The 19,745-nt window shown below is 49.2% G+C and overlaps 1 protein-coding gene across 1 annotated transcript in view; it reads left to right on the top strand.

Moving 5' to 3' along the window:
* The first annotated feature begins 215 nt into the window (after window positions 1–215).
* Window positions 216–19,745, top strand: part of RAP1GAP2 (RAP1 GTPase activating protein 2) — a 228,474-nt gene continuing 208,944 nt past the window's right edge. Inside the window, exons 1-2 of the mRNA XM_035027528.1 lie at window positions 216–295; window positions 15,111–15,227. Coding sequence (XP_034883419.1) covers window positions 246–295; window positions 15,111–15,227 — 167 coding nt within the window. The 5' untranslated portion in view covers window positions 216–245. The remainder of the gene's footprint in view (window positions 296–15,110; window positions 15,228–19,745) is intronic.

Genomic DNA, 19,745 nt, shown 5'->3' with positions numbered 1-19,745 from the left:
CGCAGCCCCAGCCCCAGCCCCAGCCCAGCCAGCTCCAGGGGCGGGGCCGCGGCCGCACCAGAGATGAGCGCCGCCGACCGCACGGCCCGGGCTCCAGGCGGAGTCGCGTCGCGCCCGCCCCGCCCGCCCCGCCCGCCGGGACCCGCGCCCGCGAGCGCGCCCTCGGCACTGGCCTGCGGCAGCCGGACTTGCCTCCGCCCAGTGGCCCGCGGCGGGCAGGGAGCCGATGGGCGGCGGGCCGAGGCATGGCGGGCCGCCGGGCGCCGGGGGAGAAGCGCTGGCAGCTGGTGCGCTGGTGAGTGGGCACGGGGGTGGCGGGGGGGCGGCGCGCGGGGCCTGGTGCGGGCGCGAACCCGCGCTCCCTGCGCCGCGAGGTCCGGCTGGGCGCGGGAAAGCGCGGGGCGCTGGCCCAAAGTTTCTTCTCGAGCTGAGGTTGCGGGGCCGGGTTTACCGAGAGGCTCTGGACTGCCTGGTCGTAACCATCCCGCGTCCCCGCGCGGGGTCTTTGCGGCTCCCCAGACAGATGGGCACTGGGACCCGGGACCCTGTCCCTGACGTCAGGCTTTGGAGGGACCCCGGCCCCCCTTCCACAGGCTCATAGGCAGGGCTTCCCTCCTTCCTTTAATTCCCACCCTCAGCTTTCTGATTTGTGCCATGGGGGTCCCCCGCCTACCTCCATTCCTTCTGCTGCTTTGGTCGGGCCACGGTATTGGGCCCCAGGCTGCACAACCCACAACCTTCAGCTCCCCTGTTCAAGGAGCTACCCTTGTCTATCTACACAGGGACCTCTGAGGGTGGGGTGCACTTCGGGGTTGTGGACTTAGAGACGGGGGCCTGGGAGGTGAGGGAAGAGGTCCCTGCGTACGTGAGTGGTTGCCCCTACCCCCACCGCAGTTCTGCCCAGGCCTGTGGGTATCAGGTTACCTGACTGCGGGCTGAGCGGGTTTCAGACGCAGCGCCGGGAGTCACCTGGGTTGGGCCTATGTCCCCAGTGTCCGAACGTTGAGGACTGCTTCAGCCAGAGGCCTGACCTCTGCTTGGCGGGGTTTAGAATGCAAGGTAACCTGCTTTGGGAGAACTCCAAGAATCGAAGGAGAATGTCTGGCTGGGACCACTCCCCATCCCACATTATCCCACCCACATCAGGACCAGGGAGCATCTCTGAAGTAACATTCTGGACACATCTCACCAGGTATATTCTGTAGCTGGAATACAGATAGGAATAATATCATCAATAATAACAACCTGGGCTTCCTGCTCACTTTTCTTCTGACTCCAGGATCCAGGTGTTGCACTTACTCTTCATAGTGATGCTCAGAGGAAGGTATTAGCACCCCATTTTACAGATGAGGAAACAGGCTTAGAGGAGAAAAGTGGTTAGTCAAGGCCACCCAGCAAACAAGTGGCTGAGTCAGGGTTTATGCCCAGGTCTTGCCCAGGGGGTTAACTGCTCCTCTGTTTTGCTTATTTCCTGGACCATCCCACCCAGCCTGGCCATGCATCCAAGTTCCCATTGTCAGAAAATCCTAGCATGTCAGAGCAGGAGGGGTCATTGGGTGTCCAGCCTGCTCAGCCCACCTCTGCGCTGGGAGGATTCCAAAAATCAAAGTCTAAATAATCAACATTATTATTTAGAAGTGGAACCACTTTTCAGATTAAACCCCAAATATATAAATCAGATAAAAGTAGAGTTAATCTGTTTGAAGAGTTGGTGGAAAGCTAGTGTCCTCTCCCTGGTAAGGAGGCACCACCACTGCAGATCAGTGTGCTCAGATCAGTGTGCTTCACGGGGGAGGAAGTAGGAAGTTTTAAAGGGGTAGAGCTTAGATTCCTGCTCTGAATCTCTCCCTCTCTCTCTCTCTGCCCTGGTATTGCCTGGCTGGGTTGGATCCTGGGCTGAACCGGGTGATGCATGAATTATTGTTAGTGACCTAACAATAACCCTAACCCCAGAAAGGTCTGGGGTTACCTTTCACCCCCAGGTGAAAGCCCTTTGCCATGAGAAGGTCCTGAAGAGTTGTCAGGCAGCTTGGCAGGGAGCACTCTTGAGGGCAAGACACCCTGTGATCCTCATGGTATGCTCCCAACATGTCAGCCTTGGCCCCTGGTTCCAGAATTAAGCTGAGTCAGTTTGCTCCACTCGAACTGGCTCAAGAGAAAAGGGGATATATTGGCTCACAGAACTGAGAACTCCAGGGACTTTTTGTGTTTCAGGCACAACTGCTCTCAGGTGCTCAAATGTCACCAAATAATGCTCTCTGCTCTTCGTTCCTCTGTTTTCCTCTTATTCTCTTGTGGAGGCAAGTTGGCTACAGCAGCTGTGGGCAGCTCTCCTGTTAGCAACCCTCATGGAAAGAGCTCTCCTTTCTCAGTAGTCCCAGCCAGTCTCAGGATGTCATCTTATCGGCCTGGCTTGGGTCCCATGACCATCCTAGAGCCAATCACCAGGAGCTGGGGGATGGACTGCTCAGTTGGGCTAGGCTGCGTCATGTGCCCACTTAGGGAGCTGAGGCCTGGGGTCAGCTCTACCCCAACCACAGAGTTTTTTTTTTTTTGTGAAGATTTTATTTATTTATTTGACAGAGAGAGACACAGTGAGAGAGGGAACACAAGCAGGGGGAGTGGGAGAGGGAGAAGCAGGCTTCCGGTGGAGCAGGGAGCCCGATGCGGGGCTCGATCCCAGGACCTGGGATCATGACCTGAGCTGAAGGCAGACGCTTAACGACTGAGCCACCCAGGCGCCCCGCAACCACAGAGTTTTGAGTGATAGAGAGGGTAATGAATGGTAAATTATTGGGCAACAAAAACTCAGGCAAACCCGCAATAAAGTTAAAAGGCAAACTAGAATCTGGATAACAATATTTACACAGGGGTGCCTGGGTGGCTCAGTCGGTTAAGCGGCTGCCTTTGGCTCTGGTCATGATCCCAGGGTGCTGGGATCGAGCCCCGCGTCGGGCTCCCTGCTCAGCAGGAAGCCTGCTTCTCCCTCTACTACTCCCCCTGCTTGTGTTCCCTCTCTCTCTGTCTCTCTCTGTCAAATAAATAAATAAAATCTTTAAAAAAACAACAACGATATTTACACAAAACAAGCTAACTGCTAATGTGCTAAATGTAAGAAGTGCTCTTATAAATCGGTTTAAAGGGGTGCCTGGGTGGCTCAGTCACTTAAGCGTCTGACTCTTGATTTTGACTCAGGTCTTTATCTCAGTCAGGGTCGTGAGATCGAATGCCTCGTGGGGCCCCGGGTTGAGCCCCGGGTCAGGCTCCACACTCAGCGGGGAGTTTGCTTCTCTCCCTCTGCCCCTCCCCCCACTCATGTTGGCGCCCTCTCTCTCTAAAATAAAGAAATAAATCTTTAAAAATAAATAAATAGATTTAAAGAGAAGAAAAAGAAGAGACCATCATGGACTAGGTGGCTTAAACAACAGGCATCTATTTTCTCACAGTTCTGGAGGGTGGAAATCCAAGATCAGGATGCCAGCATGGCGAGGTTCTGGTGAGAGCCCTCTTCCTGGCTTACGGATGGCTGCCTTCTCCCTGTGTCTTCAACATGGTGAGAGAGCTTTTCTTATATGGACTCAAATTCTATTGGGTCAGGGCCTTATCTAACCTTAGTTCCACAAAGGCCCCAACAGAGTTGTATTGAATATATAAATTTGAGGTGGGGGTGAGGGGATAAGGGCGGGGGCACAAACACTCAGTCCATAAAACTTACTCAGAAAAACTTGGGAGTCTAAGTGGTGAATGATTCAGGCTCAACACCTGGAAGCTCGTGGACGCTGCTCAGGGTCTCCTTGGGGGAATAATGTCTGAACGTGAAGCAAGGGAGCCCCCTTTGGAGGCCAAATGTGGCACACCACTGCAGAAACAGCAGATACAGACCAAGGACCTCCCCACAGCGGTTTGTGCGTCCACCAGGCTGTGCAGGACTGGTGTTCAACAGTGCCACCTTGTGGTGCAGAGAGCAAGAGCACTAGAGGGCTGCTGACTACAGTTCTCTCTACATCTGGTATTTCAGAAGCAGAACTGAGTAAGGCTTTGGGGGTTTTTGGAGCATTCAAAAGCAAGATATTAAACTTTATAATAATAGAGGTTGAGGGGGAAGGAGGATTCAAGTGACTCATTAGGAAAGAACTCTGATTAAATTCATACCCTAAGCTATTGGTATAGTTTGTACCAGTTCTGCAGGAAATGAATGCATCTGTTGAGCTCTTGGAACTCCTTGGTAATAAAGTTTTTCAGCTGTTCAGATTGGCTACCCTTTTAATGTGCTCATGGTATATCAGGGCATAGACACACCTGAATAGCCACAGAATATGGGGTGAGACTTGAGTGGTTCTCTCATAAAATAAAATGCTTCAAGTGCTTTTTGAAAATGAAAACCCAGGGCGCCTGGGTGGCTCAGTTGGTTAAGCATCTGCCTTTCGCTCAGGTCCTGATCCCAGGGTCCTGGGATCGAGTCCCACATCGGGCTCCTTGCTCAGCAGTGAGTCTGTTTCTCCCTTTCCCCCTGCCCCTCCACCTGCTTGTGTGCTCTCTCTCTCAAATAAATAAATAAGTAAAGTCTTCAAAAAAATAAAAGTGAAAACTCAAGGCAGAACCACTTTTTTTTTTTTTAAGATTTTATTTATTTGAGAGAGAGAGAATGAGAGACAGAGACCACGAGAGGGAAGAGGGCAGAGGGAGAAGCAGACCCACTGCTGAGCAGGGAGCCCGATGCAGGACTCGATCCCGGGACTCCAGGATCATGACCTGAGCCGAAGGCAGTCGCTTAACCAACTGAGCCACCCAGGCGCCCAAGGCAGAACCACTTTTAAACTTTAACTGTGGTAAGCTTTAACTGTGCCATGTTCAAATTTGTGGGAGAATTATGATCTTTCAAGAATTAGGATATTTTATTTTATTTTTTTAAAGATTTTATTTATTTATTTGAGAGAGAGCATAAGCAGGGGGAGCGGCAGGAAAAGGGAGAAGCAGGCTCCCGGTCAAGCAGGGAGCCCAGTGCGAGACTCGATCCCAGGACCCCGGGACCATGACCTGAGACGAAGGCAGATGCTTAACCGAGCCACCCAGGTGCTCTGAGAATTAGGATAATTTATTAATTTATTTTTAAGATTTTATTTATTTATTTGAGAAAGAGAGAATGAGAGAGAGAGCACTTGAGAGGGGGGAGGGTCAGAGGGAGAAGCAGACTCCCTGCTGAGCAGGGAGCCCGATGCGGGACTCGATCCAGGGACTCGATCCAGGGACTCGATCCAGGGACTCCAGGATCATGATCTGAGCCGAAGGCAGTCACTTAACCAACTGAGCCACCCAGGCGCCTGAGAATTAGGATAATTTAAAAACTGTATCGATAGTCTGTTGAAATGTATGCTTTTAAAAGAAGTAGAGGCTTAAAACAACTATGAGATATTACTGCACACCTGTCAGAATGGCCTAATTCTGGAACACTGGTGGCAGCAAATGCTGGCGAGGATGAGGAACAACAGGAATTGCTGGTGGGAATGCAAAATGGGATGACTACTTTGGAAGACAGTTTGGTGGTTTCTTGCAAAACTAAACATATTCTTACCATACGATCGAGCAATCTCGCTCCTCAGCTGAAAACTCATGTCCACACGAATACCTGCATGTGGATGTTTATATCCGATTTATTCATAACTGCTAAAGTTGGAATCAACCAAGGTGTTCTTCAGTAGGTGATTGGATAAATAAACTGGCACAGCCAGACAGTGGGATATCTTTTGGTACTAAAAAGACATCAGCCATCAAGCCATGAAAAGACAAGGAGGAACCTTAAATACACACGAGTCCGTGAAAGAAGCTGCATCCTGAGTGGTTCCAACTATAGGACATTCTGGAAAAGGCAAAGTCTTTTGTGTTTGTGCGTGGGGGGTGGGGGGAGATGAGTAGGCAGAGCACAGAGGATTTTTAGGGCAGTGAATGTACTCTGCATAATATAATGACAGGTATATGTAAAAAAAAAATCCTCATATTCACTTACCTTTCAGAATTGTCCTCTTGCATTGGACTCTCCTCCAAATTCTCCATAAAGTACCAAAAACTAAATTAGAATTTGATTGGGTTCATCAACAGCACAGGCTGTTAAATAGTTCCAGTTTTCAGCCTTCCTGTTCTTTTTTTTTTCTTTTTTTTTTATTCTTATGTTAATCCCCATACATTACATCATTAGTTTTAGATGAAGTGTTCCATGATTCATTGTTTGTGCATAACACCCAGTGCTCCGTGCAGAATGTGCCCTCCTCAATACCCACCATCAGGCTAACCCATCCTCCCACCCCTCTCCCCTCTAGAACCCTGTTTCTTTTTCAGAGTCCATCGTCTCTCATGGTTCATCTACCCCTCCGATTTCCTCCGCTTCATTCTTCCCCTCCCGCTATCTTCTTCTTCTTTTTTTTTTCTTAACATATATTGCATTATTTGTTTCAGAGGTACAGATCTGAGATTCAACAGTCTTGCACAACTCACAGCACTTACCAGAGCACATACCCTCCCCAGTGTCTATCACCCAGTCACCCCATCCCTCCCATCCCACCCCCCACTCCAGCAACCCTCAGTTTGTTTCCTACAATTAAGAATTCCTCATATCAGTGAGATCATATGATACATGTCTTTCTCTGTTTGACTTATTTCACTCAACGTAATACCCTCCAGTTCCATCCACGTCGTTGCAAATGGCAAGATCTCATTCCTTTTGATGGCTGCATAATATTCCATTGTATATATATACCACATCTTCTTTATGCATTCATCTGTCAATGGACATCTTGGCTCTTTCCACAGTTTGGCTATTGTGGACATTGCTGCTATAAACATCGGGGTGCACGTACCCCTTCGGATCCCTACTTTTGTATCTTTGGGGTAAATACCCAGTAGTGCAATTGCTGGATCATCAGCCTTCCTGTTCTATCTGAGAGCCTGTGCTGGGCCCTGCCCAGGTTCTGACAGTGGGGCCTTCGAGTCTGGGGGAGAGAGCCCAGGAGGCTCGAGGCCAAGGCTGTGTAAGTCGTTGAGAAGCCGAGCAGTGTGCTCTGGCAATATTCTTTTTATTGGCTGCAGGGTATTCCACTATGAATTGGACCGTAATTTCTCTACCCAGCCTCTACTGATGACCTTTTAGGGTGTTTCGAATATTTTGATATTACACATATTGTGGCAATGAACATCTTTAAACCTATTCCATGCAAACATGTGCAAAAGTAATGGTTGCATATAATCTTCAATGTAAAATTGCACAGTAAAATTGCAAAGTAAAACGTGCACATTGTGAAAGATACTGCCGACCTGACCTCCAAAGAAATTGTACCATTTCATATTATCTCCAATGATGTGTGAGATGCCACTTTCTCCACAACTTTACTCACACTGGGAATTAACAAACTTTTTTTTTTTAAAGATTTTATTTATTTATTTGACAGAGAGAGACAGAGTGAGAGAGGGAACACAAGCAGGGGGAGGGGAGAGGGAGAAGCAGGCCTCCCGCAGAGCGGGAAGCCCGATGCAGGGCTCGATCCCAGGACAATGGGATCATGACCCGAGCCGAAGGCAGACGCTTAACGACTGAGCCACCCAGGCGCCCCGGGAATTAACAAACTTTTAAAACTTGGCCAGTCTCACCAGTGAAAAAAAATATGCTCTCATTGTTCCTGTAATTTTCATTTCTTTAAGAAAAGTTGCATTTTATTCATGTTTATTGGCCTTTTGTGTTTCTACTTTTGTAAAGTAGAAACTATAATTTCCTTTGCCCTTTTTTCTCCCCTACTTGTTTGCTCATTAAATATTTTTCCATATTGATCTGTAAAAGCTCTTTGTTTATCATGGGAATTCATCTTTTTTTAAAGTTTTTTATTTTAGAACAGTTTTAGATTTACAGGAAAATTGAGAAGATAGTATAGAGAGCCCCATATACCCTACACTCAGTTTCCCCTATGAACATCATACACGAGTATGGTACATTTGTTACATGAATGAACCAATATTGATATATTATTATTAACTAAAATCCATAGGTTATTTAGATTCTTTAGTATTTCCCTAATGTCCTTTTTCTGTTCTAGGGTCCCATCTGGATACTGCATTACATGTAGTTGTCATTCCTCCTTAGGATCCTGTTGGCTCTGACAGTTTCTCAGACTTTCCTTGTTTTCTTTAAGATTTTTGTTTGTTTGAGAGAGAGCGAGTGAGAGAGAGAGAGAGAGCACAAGAAGGGGAGGGGCAGAGGGAGAGAGAGAAGCAGCTTTCCTGTTGAGCAGGGAGCCTGACAAGGGCTCCATCCCAGGACCCCAAGATCATCAGATGAGCTGAAGGCAGACACCTGACTGAGCCATCCAGGTGCCCCTCGGACTTTCCTTGTTTTTGATGACCTTGACAGTTCAGGACGTACTGGTCTTTTTGTAGAACATCCCTCAAGAGGAATTTGTCTGATGTTTTTCTCGCAATTAGAGAAAACCCCTCATGATTAGGGGTTATGAACTTTTGGGAGAAGGATCACAGGGTTGGAGTGCCATGTCATCACATCATATCGAGGGTACATACCATTAACGTGATTTATCCCGGTCCGTATTGACTTTGGTCACCTGGCTGAGTTAGTGTTTGTCAGCCTTCTCAGCTGGAAGGTTACTGTTCCCCTCTCCCTTCCCATAGAGTACTCTTGGGAAGGAAGTTACTATGTGAAGCTCACCTTTAAGTAGAGTGGAGTTGTGATCTGCTCCCTGGAGGGCAGAGTTTTTACATATATTGTTTGGAATTCTTCTGCATGGAAGATTGATCTCTTTCCCCCATTTATTTATTTATTCATTTATTTATATCAGTATACACTCATGGATGTTTGCTTTTTTGTAAGAGCATGGATGTTTGCTTTTTTACAAGAGCTTTATTTTTTAATTTTTAAAAAATGTTCTTTTAAAGATTTTATTTATTTATTTGAGAGAGAGAGAGAGAGTGCAAGCAGGGGGAGGGGCAGAGGGAGAAGGAGAAGCAGACTCCCTGCTGAGCAGGGAGCCCAATGTGGGACTTGATCCCAGGACCCTGGGGTCACGACCTGAGCTGAAGGTAGATGCTTCACTGACTGAGCCACCCAGGTGCTCCTAGAGCTTTATTATTATTATTATTTTTTAAAGATTTTATTTATTTATTTGACAGAGAGAGACACAGCGAGAGAGGGAACACAAGCAGGGGGAGTGGGAGAGGGAGAAGCAGGCTCCCCGCAGAGCAGGGAGCCCGATGCGGGACTCGATCCCAGGACCCTGGGATCATGACCTGAGCTGAAGGCAGTCGCTTAACCAACTGAGCCACCCAGGCGCCCCCCTAGAGCTTTATTAAAATAGAATTCACATATCCTAAACTCACCCATTGAATGTGTAAAATTCAATGGTTTTTAGTATTTCACAGAGTTGTGCAACCGTCACCATAATCGATTTTAGAACATTTTCATCTCCCTGTAAAGAAACCCCATAATGGTTAGCAGTACTCCATCACCTCCATTAGCTTCCAACTCTCCTCTCCCCCCCGCTCCCAACCCCAGCCTTAGGCCAGCACAAATCTACTTTCTCTAAGGATTCGCTTATTCCAGACATTTCATATGAACGGAATCGTACAGCATGTGGTCTTTTGCCACTAGCTTCTTTCACTTGGCCTGATGTTGTCAAGGCTCAGGGTTCAATGCCTGCCCAGAGTTCATCTGAAAAAATAGGTGTAACCTGTAAAGTGCCTGACCGGTTTCTCTTTTGGTGATGGGTTGTGTCCTCCTGGAGGTATCACCCCACCCCCAGAACCTCGGGCCTGTTTCTAGGAGCAGCTTCTGCCCTCCCTCTTCCCATTCCCTTCAAAGTGTCCCTGACTATGTCCAGGGCTCCTGGCTGCCACTCTCCCAGAGATAATCTGAGCAGCTGCTTCTTGCTCAGGTTTCAATGGCTGACGGTGGCTCACAGGGTGAACCTCTGCAGTGTTTAATTTCCCCCAGAGTCCAGTTCAACAGGATTTCAGGTACATGGCAGGTGAATGCGGGATATATGTGGGGATGGGTGCTGTTCCTTCAGTGTGGTCCAATACAGCAGATACGTGAGGTTGATACATTGGATCCGTTAATAGAGATCATCGGTGCCAGAGCATTCTGTGAAGGAAGCTTCCCAAGGATGTGATGAATTGATCGGTGTTGTTGTTGTGATTTTGGCAGGCTGGGCTTTGGCGAGAGGGCTGCGCGAGGATGTTGCAGGGGTTTCAGAGATGATCAGACACGATCTTTACACTTGGCAGGAGACAGACAGGCACATAAATAACTCATGTAAAGGCGGGTGGAGAGCAATGTTGTGATCAAGGTTAAGTGAGGCCTCGCCGGAGCCTGGCTCTTCATTCTGGTTAGAGCATCAGGGACAGACTCTTAGAGGCAGCGTGGTTTGAGGAGTCGAGGAGAGGCGGGCAGATCTGGGAGAGAGATGGAGGGAGGGCAGTTCAGGTCAGAGCACAGCCTGAGCAAAGGCTCCGAGGTAAGAACAGGCAGGGCATGCTTAGAGAAGGACAGACAGATGAGACATGCGGGGGCCCATGCGTGTGATGTGGGGGGGTGCGGCATGACATGGTGGGAAAGGCTGGAAAGGAACAAGGTGGGAGAGGTCGGGCTCTCAGGTGAGCAGTTTGGAGGATACTTGATATGCAGTGGGAGGACACTAACAGTTTTGGGCAGGGGTCTGGGTTGGGAAGTGGGGGCTGGTATGGGGGAGGGAGAGGGTGTGTGTGTGTGTGTGTGTGTGTGTGTGTGTGTGTGTGTGTAGGGGGCTGGTTAGGAGGACACTGGATGCCATGAGCTGACTGCATGTGTGACCTCGGACAAGTTCACTCCCCTCCCCTGGCCTCTTCTTCCTCATCTCTAAAACGGAATCGACCCGTTCCAGGGGGTTTGCTGTGAGGCTTAGAGGGTGTGGGTTTGTCCATCATTGGTAAAGCACATAAGGCCTGTGACTTGGTGAAGGACGATGGGGATGGTGTGGAGGGAAGATGATAAAGAGGACTACGTGGTAAGGGATTCCCTCACATTATTTCATGTAGTCCTTGCCCCAACCCTTCAAAGTGGGTGTTATTGTCACTCCCATGTTACCGATGAGGAATCTGGGACTCGTGGCGGGAAGATCACTGAGCCACAGTTGGTAAGTTGAATCCAGGCCAGGGTGCCTGCAGGGTGGAGGACAGGGCCTTCCACTTGCCTCACGGGAGTGGAAGGAGAGGGAGCCCCAAGGAGGCAGAGGTGGTGCTTGTAGCTGAGGGGGTTTGCATCCCGCAAGAGGCACGGGGAAGTGGTGAGTGAGGAGAGAATTTGGGTGCGCGTGGTCCCAGAGTGGGTCTACTTCTCCCGCAGCCTGGGGGCCTGTGTGTGCTTGGTGGGGTCAAGGGCAGCGCTGTTGTGTCTATCAGCCTGGAAGTGAGGGGACATCACTATCAGGTTTTGGTTCTGCCACATCTTTGGGCAGGCCCTGTGCCTGCTCTGGGCCTCATGTCCTCATCTGTAAAGCAAAGCTCTTGGAACAGATGAGTGACCTCTGGGGGTTCTCCTCATCCTAATGACCTAAGACTTCATGATCAGCAGAGTCCTCAAATTAAAAAAAAAAAAAAAGATACTATACATAGTATACTCATGGTTCAAATTCAAAAAGCACTAAAACAGTGCTCCTCAGCCACTCAGTTCCCCTTCTTGGAGGCAACTGGTGTTACCAGTTTCTCCTGCAGAGATGGCAACAGTGTTATTCAGGGCTGAGTCCCAGGGAGTCCACGGACGGGGAAAGGTGTAGAAACTTGTCATCAGAATAGGATGGGATTAATCAGGGTGGGCTTCCTGGAGGAACCACACTTTGAACCAGGTTTTACAGAAGGGGAGTCATCTTGGTGCAGGAAGCATATCACAGAGGAGGGTCGCGTCCCAAACGGAAGTCACAATCTTCCCTCCCAAACCTGCTCCTGTCCAGCGTGAATGGCACTGTGGCCAACTGCCCACTCCAACTAGGAACTGGGGAACAACTTTGCTGCCGGTCTCCCCTTCACCCATGTCCAACCCATCACCCTGTGCAACCAACACTGCCTCCTTAGCTCACTCAAGAGTCCTCCCATTTTTTTTTTTTTTAAAGATTTTATTTATTTGACAGAGAGAGACACAGCGAGAGAGAGAACACAAGCAGGGGGAGTGGGAGAGGGAGAAGCAGGCTTCCCATGGAGCAGGGAGCCCGATGCGGGGCTCGATCCCAGGACCCTGGGATCATGCCCTGAGCTGAAGGCAGACGCTTAACCAACTGAGCCACCCAGGCACCCCACAATTTTTTTTTCATAGCACTTTCTGTAGTTCGTGGTTTCTCCCCCTCTCTCTCTTTCTCACACACACACACCCCATGTGGAATAGGTAATACCTCTCCTGTATGAAAACATACATTGTTAAAAAGTCACTCTCCCATGCCCCCATTCACCCAGTTCTGTTTTTATTAGCTTTTGTGTTTCCAGAATTTCTCTCTATAAAGATAAACAAATATGAATTCATATTTTATTCTCCCCCCCCTTTTTTTTAAAGATTTTATTTATTTGACAGAGAGAGACACAGCGAGAGAGTGAACACAAGCAGGGGGAGTGGGAGAGGGAGAAGCAGGCTTCCCGCCGAGCAGGGAGCCCGATGCGGGACTTGATCCCAGGATCCTGGGATCATGACCTAAGCCGAAGGCAGACGCTTAACGACTGAGCCACCCAGGCGCCCCTCTCTCCCCCCCCCTTTTTTTTTTATTTTTTATTCTTATGTTAATCCCCACACATTACATCATTAGTTTTAGATGAAGTGTTCCATGATTCATTGTTTGTGCACAACACCCAGTGCTCCATGCAGAATGTGCCCTCCTCAATACCCACCACTAGGCTAACCCATCCTCCCACCCCTCTCCCCTCTAGAACCCTGTTTGTTTTTCAGAGTCCATTGTCTCTCATGGTTCATCTACCCCTCCGATTTCCCCTGCTTCATTCTTCCCCTCCCGCTAGCTTCTTCTTCTTCTTCTTCTTCTTTTTTTTTTCTTAACATATATTGCATTATTTGTTTCAGAGGTACAGATCTGAGATTCAACAGTCTTGCACAATTCGCAGCGCTTACCAGAGCACATACCCTCCCCAGTGTCTATCACCCAGTTACCCCATCCCTCCCACCCCACCCCCCACTCCAACAACCCTCAGTTTGATTCCTGCGATTAAGAATTCCTCATATCAGTGAGATCATATGATGCATGTCTTTCTCTTTTTGACTTATTTCACTCAACATAATACCCTCCAGTTCCATCCACGTCGTTGCAAATGGCAAGATCTCATTCCTTTTGATGGCTGCATAATATTCCATTGTATATATATACCACATCTTCTTTATCCATTCATCTGTCGATGGACATCTTGGCTCTTTCCACAGTTTGGCTATTGTGGACATTGCTGCTATAAACATCGGGGTGCACGTACCCCTTCGGATCCCTACTTTTGTATCTTTGGGGTAAATACCCAGTAGTGCAATTGCTGGATCATATGGTAGCTCTATTTTCAACTTTTTGTCTCTCCCCCCTTTTTTAACATAAATTACACATATGGCTATTTCTGCACTTTTTTTTTTTTTAAACAATGTATCTTGAAGATCTTTGCATGATAGTGCACAGAGAATATCCTCATTTAAAACATCTTTAATGACTGCACACTGTTTTTTCCATATGGTTGTACCATAATTTATTTAACTAGTCTCCTACTGATGACTGCTTAGGCTGTTCCCAGACTTTTGCTCTTATACACAATGCCACAGGGGCACCTGGCAGTTGGAAGAATATGCGACTCTTGATCTTGGGGTCGTGAGTTTGAGCCCCATGTTGGGTGTAAGGATTACTAAAAAAACAAAACAAAACAAAAAAACCCAAAAACCAATGCCCCACTTAACCTTGTTCACATGGTAGAATCTGTAGATAAATTCTCTGAAAGGGGATCCTTGTCCTACAAAGGAAGTGCACTTGTAATTTATTTTTTTTAATTAAAAGAATTTTTAAAGATTTTATTTTATTTATTTTTCTAAATTAATTTATTTGACAGAGAGAGAGAGAGAGAGAGAGAGCGCACAAGCAGGGGGAGCGGCAGGCAGAGGGAGAAGCAGGCTCCCTGCTCCAGAGGCAGTCGCTTAACCAGCTGAGCCACCCAGCCGTTCTACCGATTTTATTTTTAAGCAATCTCTATACCTAACCTGGGGCTTGAACTTACAACCCTGAGATCAAGAGTCACACGCTCTATCGACTGAGCCAGCCAGGCGCCCCTGCACTTGTAATTTAGACAAGTGTTGTTAGGTTGTCCAGCAGAGGAGTTATCCCAACTGACACTCTTGCTGGTAATGTACGAGAGGGCCTGTCTGTAATGATATATTGTTCATGTGACTATTTGGTGGTTTCTCTCTCCAGAAGACTGTAAACTCCAGGGATTAAGTCTCTCTTGCTCATCATCGTAGATAATAAATGTTGAACTCATGAATGGATTCACACTTCAGGAGGGGGTGGCCAGAGTGGGAGGGACCCGCTTGTCTTCACCTTGCCCAGCCCAGTTTCCTTCATTCTTACTGTAGGCTTACTGTCCATCCAGACAGTGGCTGAGACCCTGTGAGAGGTTCTGGAAGAACCTAATCCTGACATCTGCCTCATGATCCACACTCCAGGGCAGCCCTTCTCCTGCTGGGAAATCAGGAAGTCCAGTATCTCAGTCCTATAAGGAGCTTGGAAAATGATCCCTTGTCTAATGCTTGAATCCCTTGCCTAGCCTCTGCTTACATTCTTCCAGCGACAGGGAACTCACCCCTTCCAAGTGACTCCTTTCAATTTTAGACAGCTAACTTTCAGAAAGCTTTTCCATCAGTGAGTTGAAACCCTGTGGCTGCCTCCTCTTCAGGGTATTCTAACTGTGACCTTGTGGAAACAGGGCTTTCTGGCAGATGAGCAGGGGGGAGGTTTGGGGACAGGTACCCCTCAGTGATCTTTTTCCAGCAATCAGGGTTAACTTCCCAAAGAAGCTGTGCAGAGTGCTGCCTGCCATCCCCTCACTCTCTCCTGTCCTGCCCGCAGGTACGTGCAGGAAGGACGGTTCCGAGTTGAGGAGAGGACCCTGACAGCCTTCCAGTGGCTTTACAGCCCACAGCAGCATGGCATCCTCAGCCGCGCCGACCTTGAGTCTCCCTCCAGGTAAAGGGACCCACAGCCCTTGTTCTCCAAAGGCAGTACTTATGGAGCCGGCTGCACACTGGTTGCAAATCTGCCATGGGGGATCACTGCCCTCGGGGCAGAGGAGCCTCCCAGGGTTCTGGAAAGAGTATGTCAGCCTGGGTGCTTGTTCAGCCTAGAAGGCATGGAGTGATTTGAAGCAGATCACTGCCTCTGCTTTCTCCTCTGTAAAATGGGTATGATTACATATTCCCTGCCTTCTATCAGGAAGATCATGAGTCTCAAGGGAAATGACGCCTGCAGAGAATCCTAAGGCCTAGGGGTCAGTTGGTTCCTCTTTAAGAGGGAGAGTGGCTGTCATATTTGCTGGGCAGCCTCCCCAGCCCTCCTTGACCTGGGTGGATGGAGCCAGCCCTGCCTTCCTCATCTCCTCCTTCCCTCCTCAGGGCACCCAGCTGGGAGCCTGAGTCTGAATGAGGGGCTGGGAGAAGAGGGCTTTTCCTGGCCCAGATCCCCGCTCCCAGCCTCCTGCCCCCTCTTCCACCACATTGGACCGATGTGACGAGCATTAGCAGTCTCCACAGAGATCCTGGGTAACCCTGCTGTGGCCTCACCCCTTCCCAAGGCTTTTGCTAGACCTGATCCCGAACCTTTCTTCCATGTTCCCCCTCAAGACCACTTTGCACCAGCTCCTAAATTAGTAGACCCTCACAGCCAAGAGTGAGCAAGCCTCACTTCCGCGGGGTGGTTTAAATGAAAGAAGAGTGGAGGTGGTATCATTTGGGGGGTATATCATGGGCTGGCCAACAAGAGAACAGGGGTGATGCTCTACTGCTTCTCCCCAGCTGACCCCAGGAATAAGATTTAGAAGTCACTGGGAGACTTCACCTCCTAGATATCTGCCAGGAATCCTATTTAGCTAAGAGCAGTGCATCTGCTCCTTCTTGTCTCATTGAGATTTCGATAGGTACAGGAAATAGTGAGGTGGCTGGGTACTCTGGATCTCGATCTGATACTCTGGAGGAAGAATTAACTGGAGGATGATGTGGAAATGACAGGAACTCTGGGAAAGGTGACTCAGGCCACCTGGGAACTCTCGGTAGTCAGGGAGTGGGTAGTCAGACAAACGCCCTGGACTCCGGAGGGTGGATTTCAAATAATGTAGAGAAAAGACAGAAAATCCCCTGGAGCTTGAGGCAAGACTATTGGGAAGGCTGCCAAAATGAAATTCTGAGTGTACAGCTGTGAATGCTTGCAGGGAAAAAGAAAGAGGCCAGTGTGGCTGCCCTTGGAGCAGGGGAGCGCACATGGACATGTGGGCACAGGGTTGGGGTCAGTTGCAGGCAATGTGCAAAACCCTAATGTGTGCCATTCACCTCTGACATAATAAAGTAGCTTCTCCCTCACCTTCTCTCCTTTCCTTCAAAGTTCTTGCCACTATCTGACCTTCTCTTGTTGGTCTGTTTGTTCATTGTCCATGACACCGCTCCCCCTCATAAGGTTTATGAGGGCAGGGCCTTCTCCAGCTTGTTCTTTGCTGTATCCTGAGGCCCTGTGTCAGAGAAGGAGTTCATGAAACAGGTACTGGGGGAATGACAGACAAACACAATGCAGGCTCAGAACCTGTAGGAAGGCTGGGAGAGAGGCTAGCCTCCCAGACTCCAAGACAAGTAGGCCAGCTGTACCTGCCCAAGGTAACAGCAAGGGGAGAAGAGGAGGATGAGACCTCCTGCCCATGCAGGTGGCCTGGAGCTGACAGAGCTGCTCTGTCTTCTGAGCCAAAGAGCAAGAACACATTTGAGAGTCACAGGAGTAGGGGTGCCTGGGTGGCTCTGTCGGCTCAGGTCATGATCTTGGGGTCCTGGGTTCGAGCCCCGTGTCGGATTCCCTGCTCATCGGGGAGTCTGCTTCTCCCTCTCCCACTCCCCCTGCTTGTGCTCTCTATCTCTGCCAGATAAATAAATAAAATCTTAAGAAAAAAAAAAAAAATGAGAGAGAGCCACAGAAGTAGAGCTGAGTCCTTGGAGGAGGGCAGCAATCATAAGACAGGATGGAGCCATTTGAAATAAAATCAGTGTTCATACTTGGGAAGGCTACATCCCGGGGGAGTTGAAGAGGAGGCTGCCATATTCTGTACTAATTTTTGTGACAATATTAATAGTTAATTTTTTGAGGGCTTATTATGTGTCATGTGTAAATGCTTTATAAGAATAAATTGATTTAATCTTCATAACAATGCTATGATTTAAGTACTCTTGTTCTCCCCATTTTTCAGATGACTCAACCAAGGCACAGTGGTTAAATAACAGCTAGTAAGTTGCAATGCATATAACCATCATGCACACTGCCTCTCAGAGAATAAGGTGTGTGCCCAAAGGCAGGAGATAGCTAAGGTAATGTCTATCTTTACAAAGAGGAAATAAGTCCAGAAACCATAAATAAGGAACTCAGGATTTGTCCTGGTCACATTTCAGAGTTTGTTTTTATTTTTTTTTAAAGATTTTATTTATTTATTTGAGAGAGAGAGAATGAGAGACAGAGAGCATGAGAGGGAGGAGGGTCAGAGGGAGAAGCAGACTCCCTGCTGAGCAGGGAGCCCGATGCGGGACTCGATCCCAGGACTCCAGGATCATGACCTGAGCCGAAGGCAGTCGCTCAACCAACTGAGCCACCCAGGTGCCCCAGAGTTTGTTTTTAAAGAGATGATTTGGTAGAGGTGGATGATTAGCAGCAGCAAGTGAATTCGCTGAGAACCCATCCTGCTGGGGGAAGCTTATTCACTTTTCCGATTAGTTTTCTAGACTAGAAATTAGGTTGGGGGTGGCAGAACAGAAGACTGTAGTTCTGAGTCTGATGAGTGGGCTGCCATTGGCTGCGTCCTGCTCCACACGTTTATGAGTGGGTTGTTGAGGAAGGATGTGGAGAGCTGGTGACATTGCTGATGGCAGGAACCTGGGCACCATCCCAACAGGCAAGATGGCAGAATGGGGACTCAAAATGCCCTGGAGGCTGGATTCCAGGTCCAAGTCTAGTAGGTACAATTTAACAGGGATGAAGGAGAAATCTATTTTGGCCTCCAGTCCTGCCTATACCTGGGAGCAAGACAAGGGAATCAGAGCTGTCTGAGGGGTTCCGATTGACTAGAAGCTTGGGTCTGGCCCCATGATTTAGGTTTTAAGAAAATGCTTGCATCTTGGGGCTGCAAGAGCTCAGAGCAGAGTCCAGCGCAGGGGAAGGAAGGCCCTGCTGTTCTGAGTCTCAGACTCTAAGAGGAAGGTTCCTTCATTTGTTCATTTGTTTGGTGGCCTGGGGCTAAGTGCCTTTCCTCTGGTAACACTGCACCAGATATTACCCTGGAATGGCTGAGCAGGTTGCATTTCAGGATGATAGATAAAGCTGCTGAAAGGACTCAGACCATGGGCTGGCCACCTCTGTCTTCCTTTCTTCCTTCTCCCTGCTCTGGGTCAGGCCTTGGTGTTACAGGGTCTCGTGGTAAGGCAGACAAGGATTCTGCCTCCATGGGGCACATATTCTAGTGGGAGATAGACCATAGACACATAGACAAGAGAATTTCCTATGACGACCAGAGTGCTGAAGGTGCTAAAACAGGGCATCAAGAAAGGGGGACCAGTGTGTGTGTGTGTGGGACTTTGGATGAGGTGGAAAGCCTCTCTGAGAAGCTGAGTCCTGAAGGATGCAAGGGTAGCCATATGGAGAAGCTGCTGGTGGATAGGGGAAGGGGACACAGGAGATGGGATGGAAGAGAATTGCAGGGCGGGGAACAGCAAGGACAAGGCCCTGAGTATATTCTAGAAGCAGAAAGCCATTGTGGCCAGAGCAGAGTGATGCTGTGGTCAACAGACAGAAGGGAGGCAGATTTCCATGAAGCTGAAGAATGGCTTTTAGCACTTAGATTTGCCTGAGGACAGCATGGGCTGCCCCCTGAGGGAGTGAGTTTCTCATCCCTGAAGTGTACAAGCCGTATTCCAGAGGCCGCCTGGTGTGGAGGTTACCAAGGAAAGGACTCAGGCACCCCAAAGGCTGCCTAGAGGACCCCTTCAAGTTCGGGAGCGTCCTTGGTTTGGCAGAAGCTGGGAGGAAGTCTGTGGCGTGAACGAGCGAAAGCTCCCGGCCGCCGGGTACAAAGCAGGGGCAGCTTCAGGGCTTTGGCCGTCCCAGAGGCCTCCTGCCTCCAAATCCAGAAAACACTGTACCTCCTCGCTAGGCCCACCCCACACAGAGCTGGAGCGAGCCTCGGAGTGTCCACCTCAATAGACCAGGAACCCAGGGATCTTTCCACACCTCCCCTCCCCACCGCCCCGGAGCCCCATGCTCCAGAAACTTCTGTGGGCTGGTGGGCTGTTCCCTCCTCTCCCCCGGGTCCCTTGGGCGCGCCCGCCCCGCCTCGCGCCTTTGTTCCCGAGGAGCCGCCGCGGGAAGCTTGCTGGCGCCGGCGACGAGAGCTTCCCCAGTGCGGGCTCGGCGCTCGGGACCCGCCGCACCCCCCCCCCAACCCCCCTCCAGCAGCTGCGCGGCGGC

This window comes from Mirounga leonina, unplaced genomic scaffold (genome assembly GCF_011800145.1).
Source record: "Mirounga leonina isolate KUSES-001 unplaced genomic scaffold, KU_Mleo_1.0 Mir_200, whole genome shotgun sequence".
In the NCBI taxonomy this organism is placed as follows: Eukaryota; Metazoa; Chordata; class Mammalia; order Carnivora; family Phocidae; genus Mirounga; species Mirounga leonina.
This window is presented reverse-complemented; position numbering and strand designations above follow the sequence as displayed.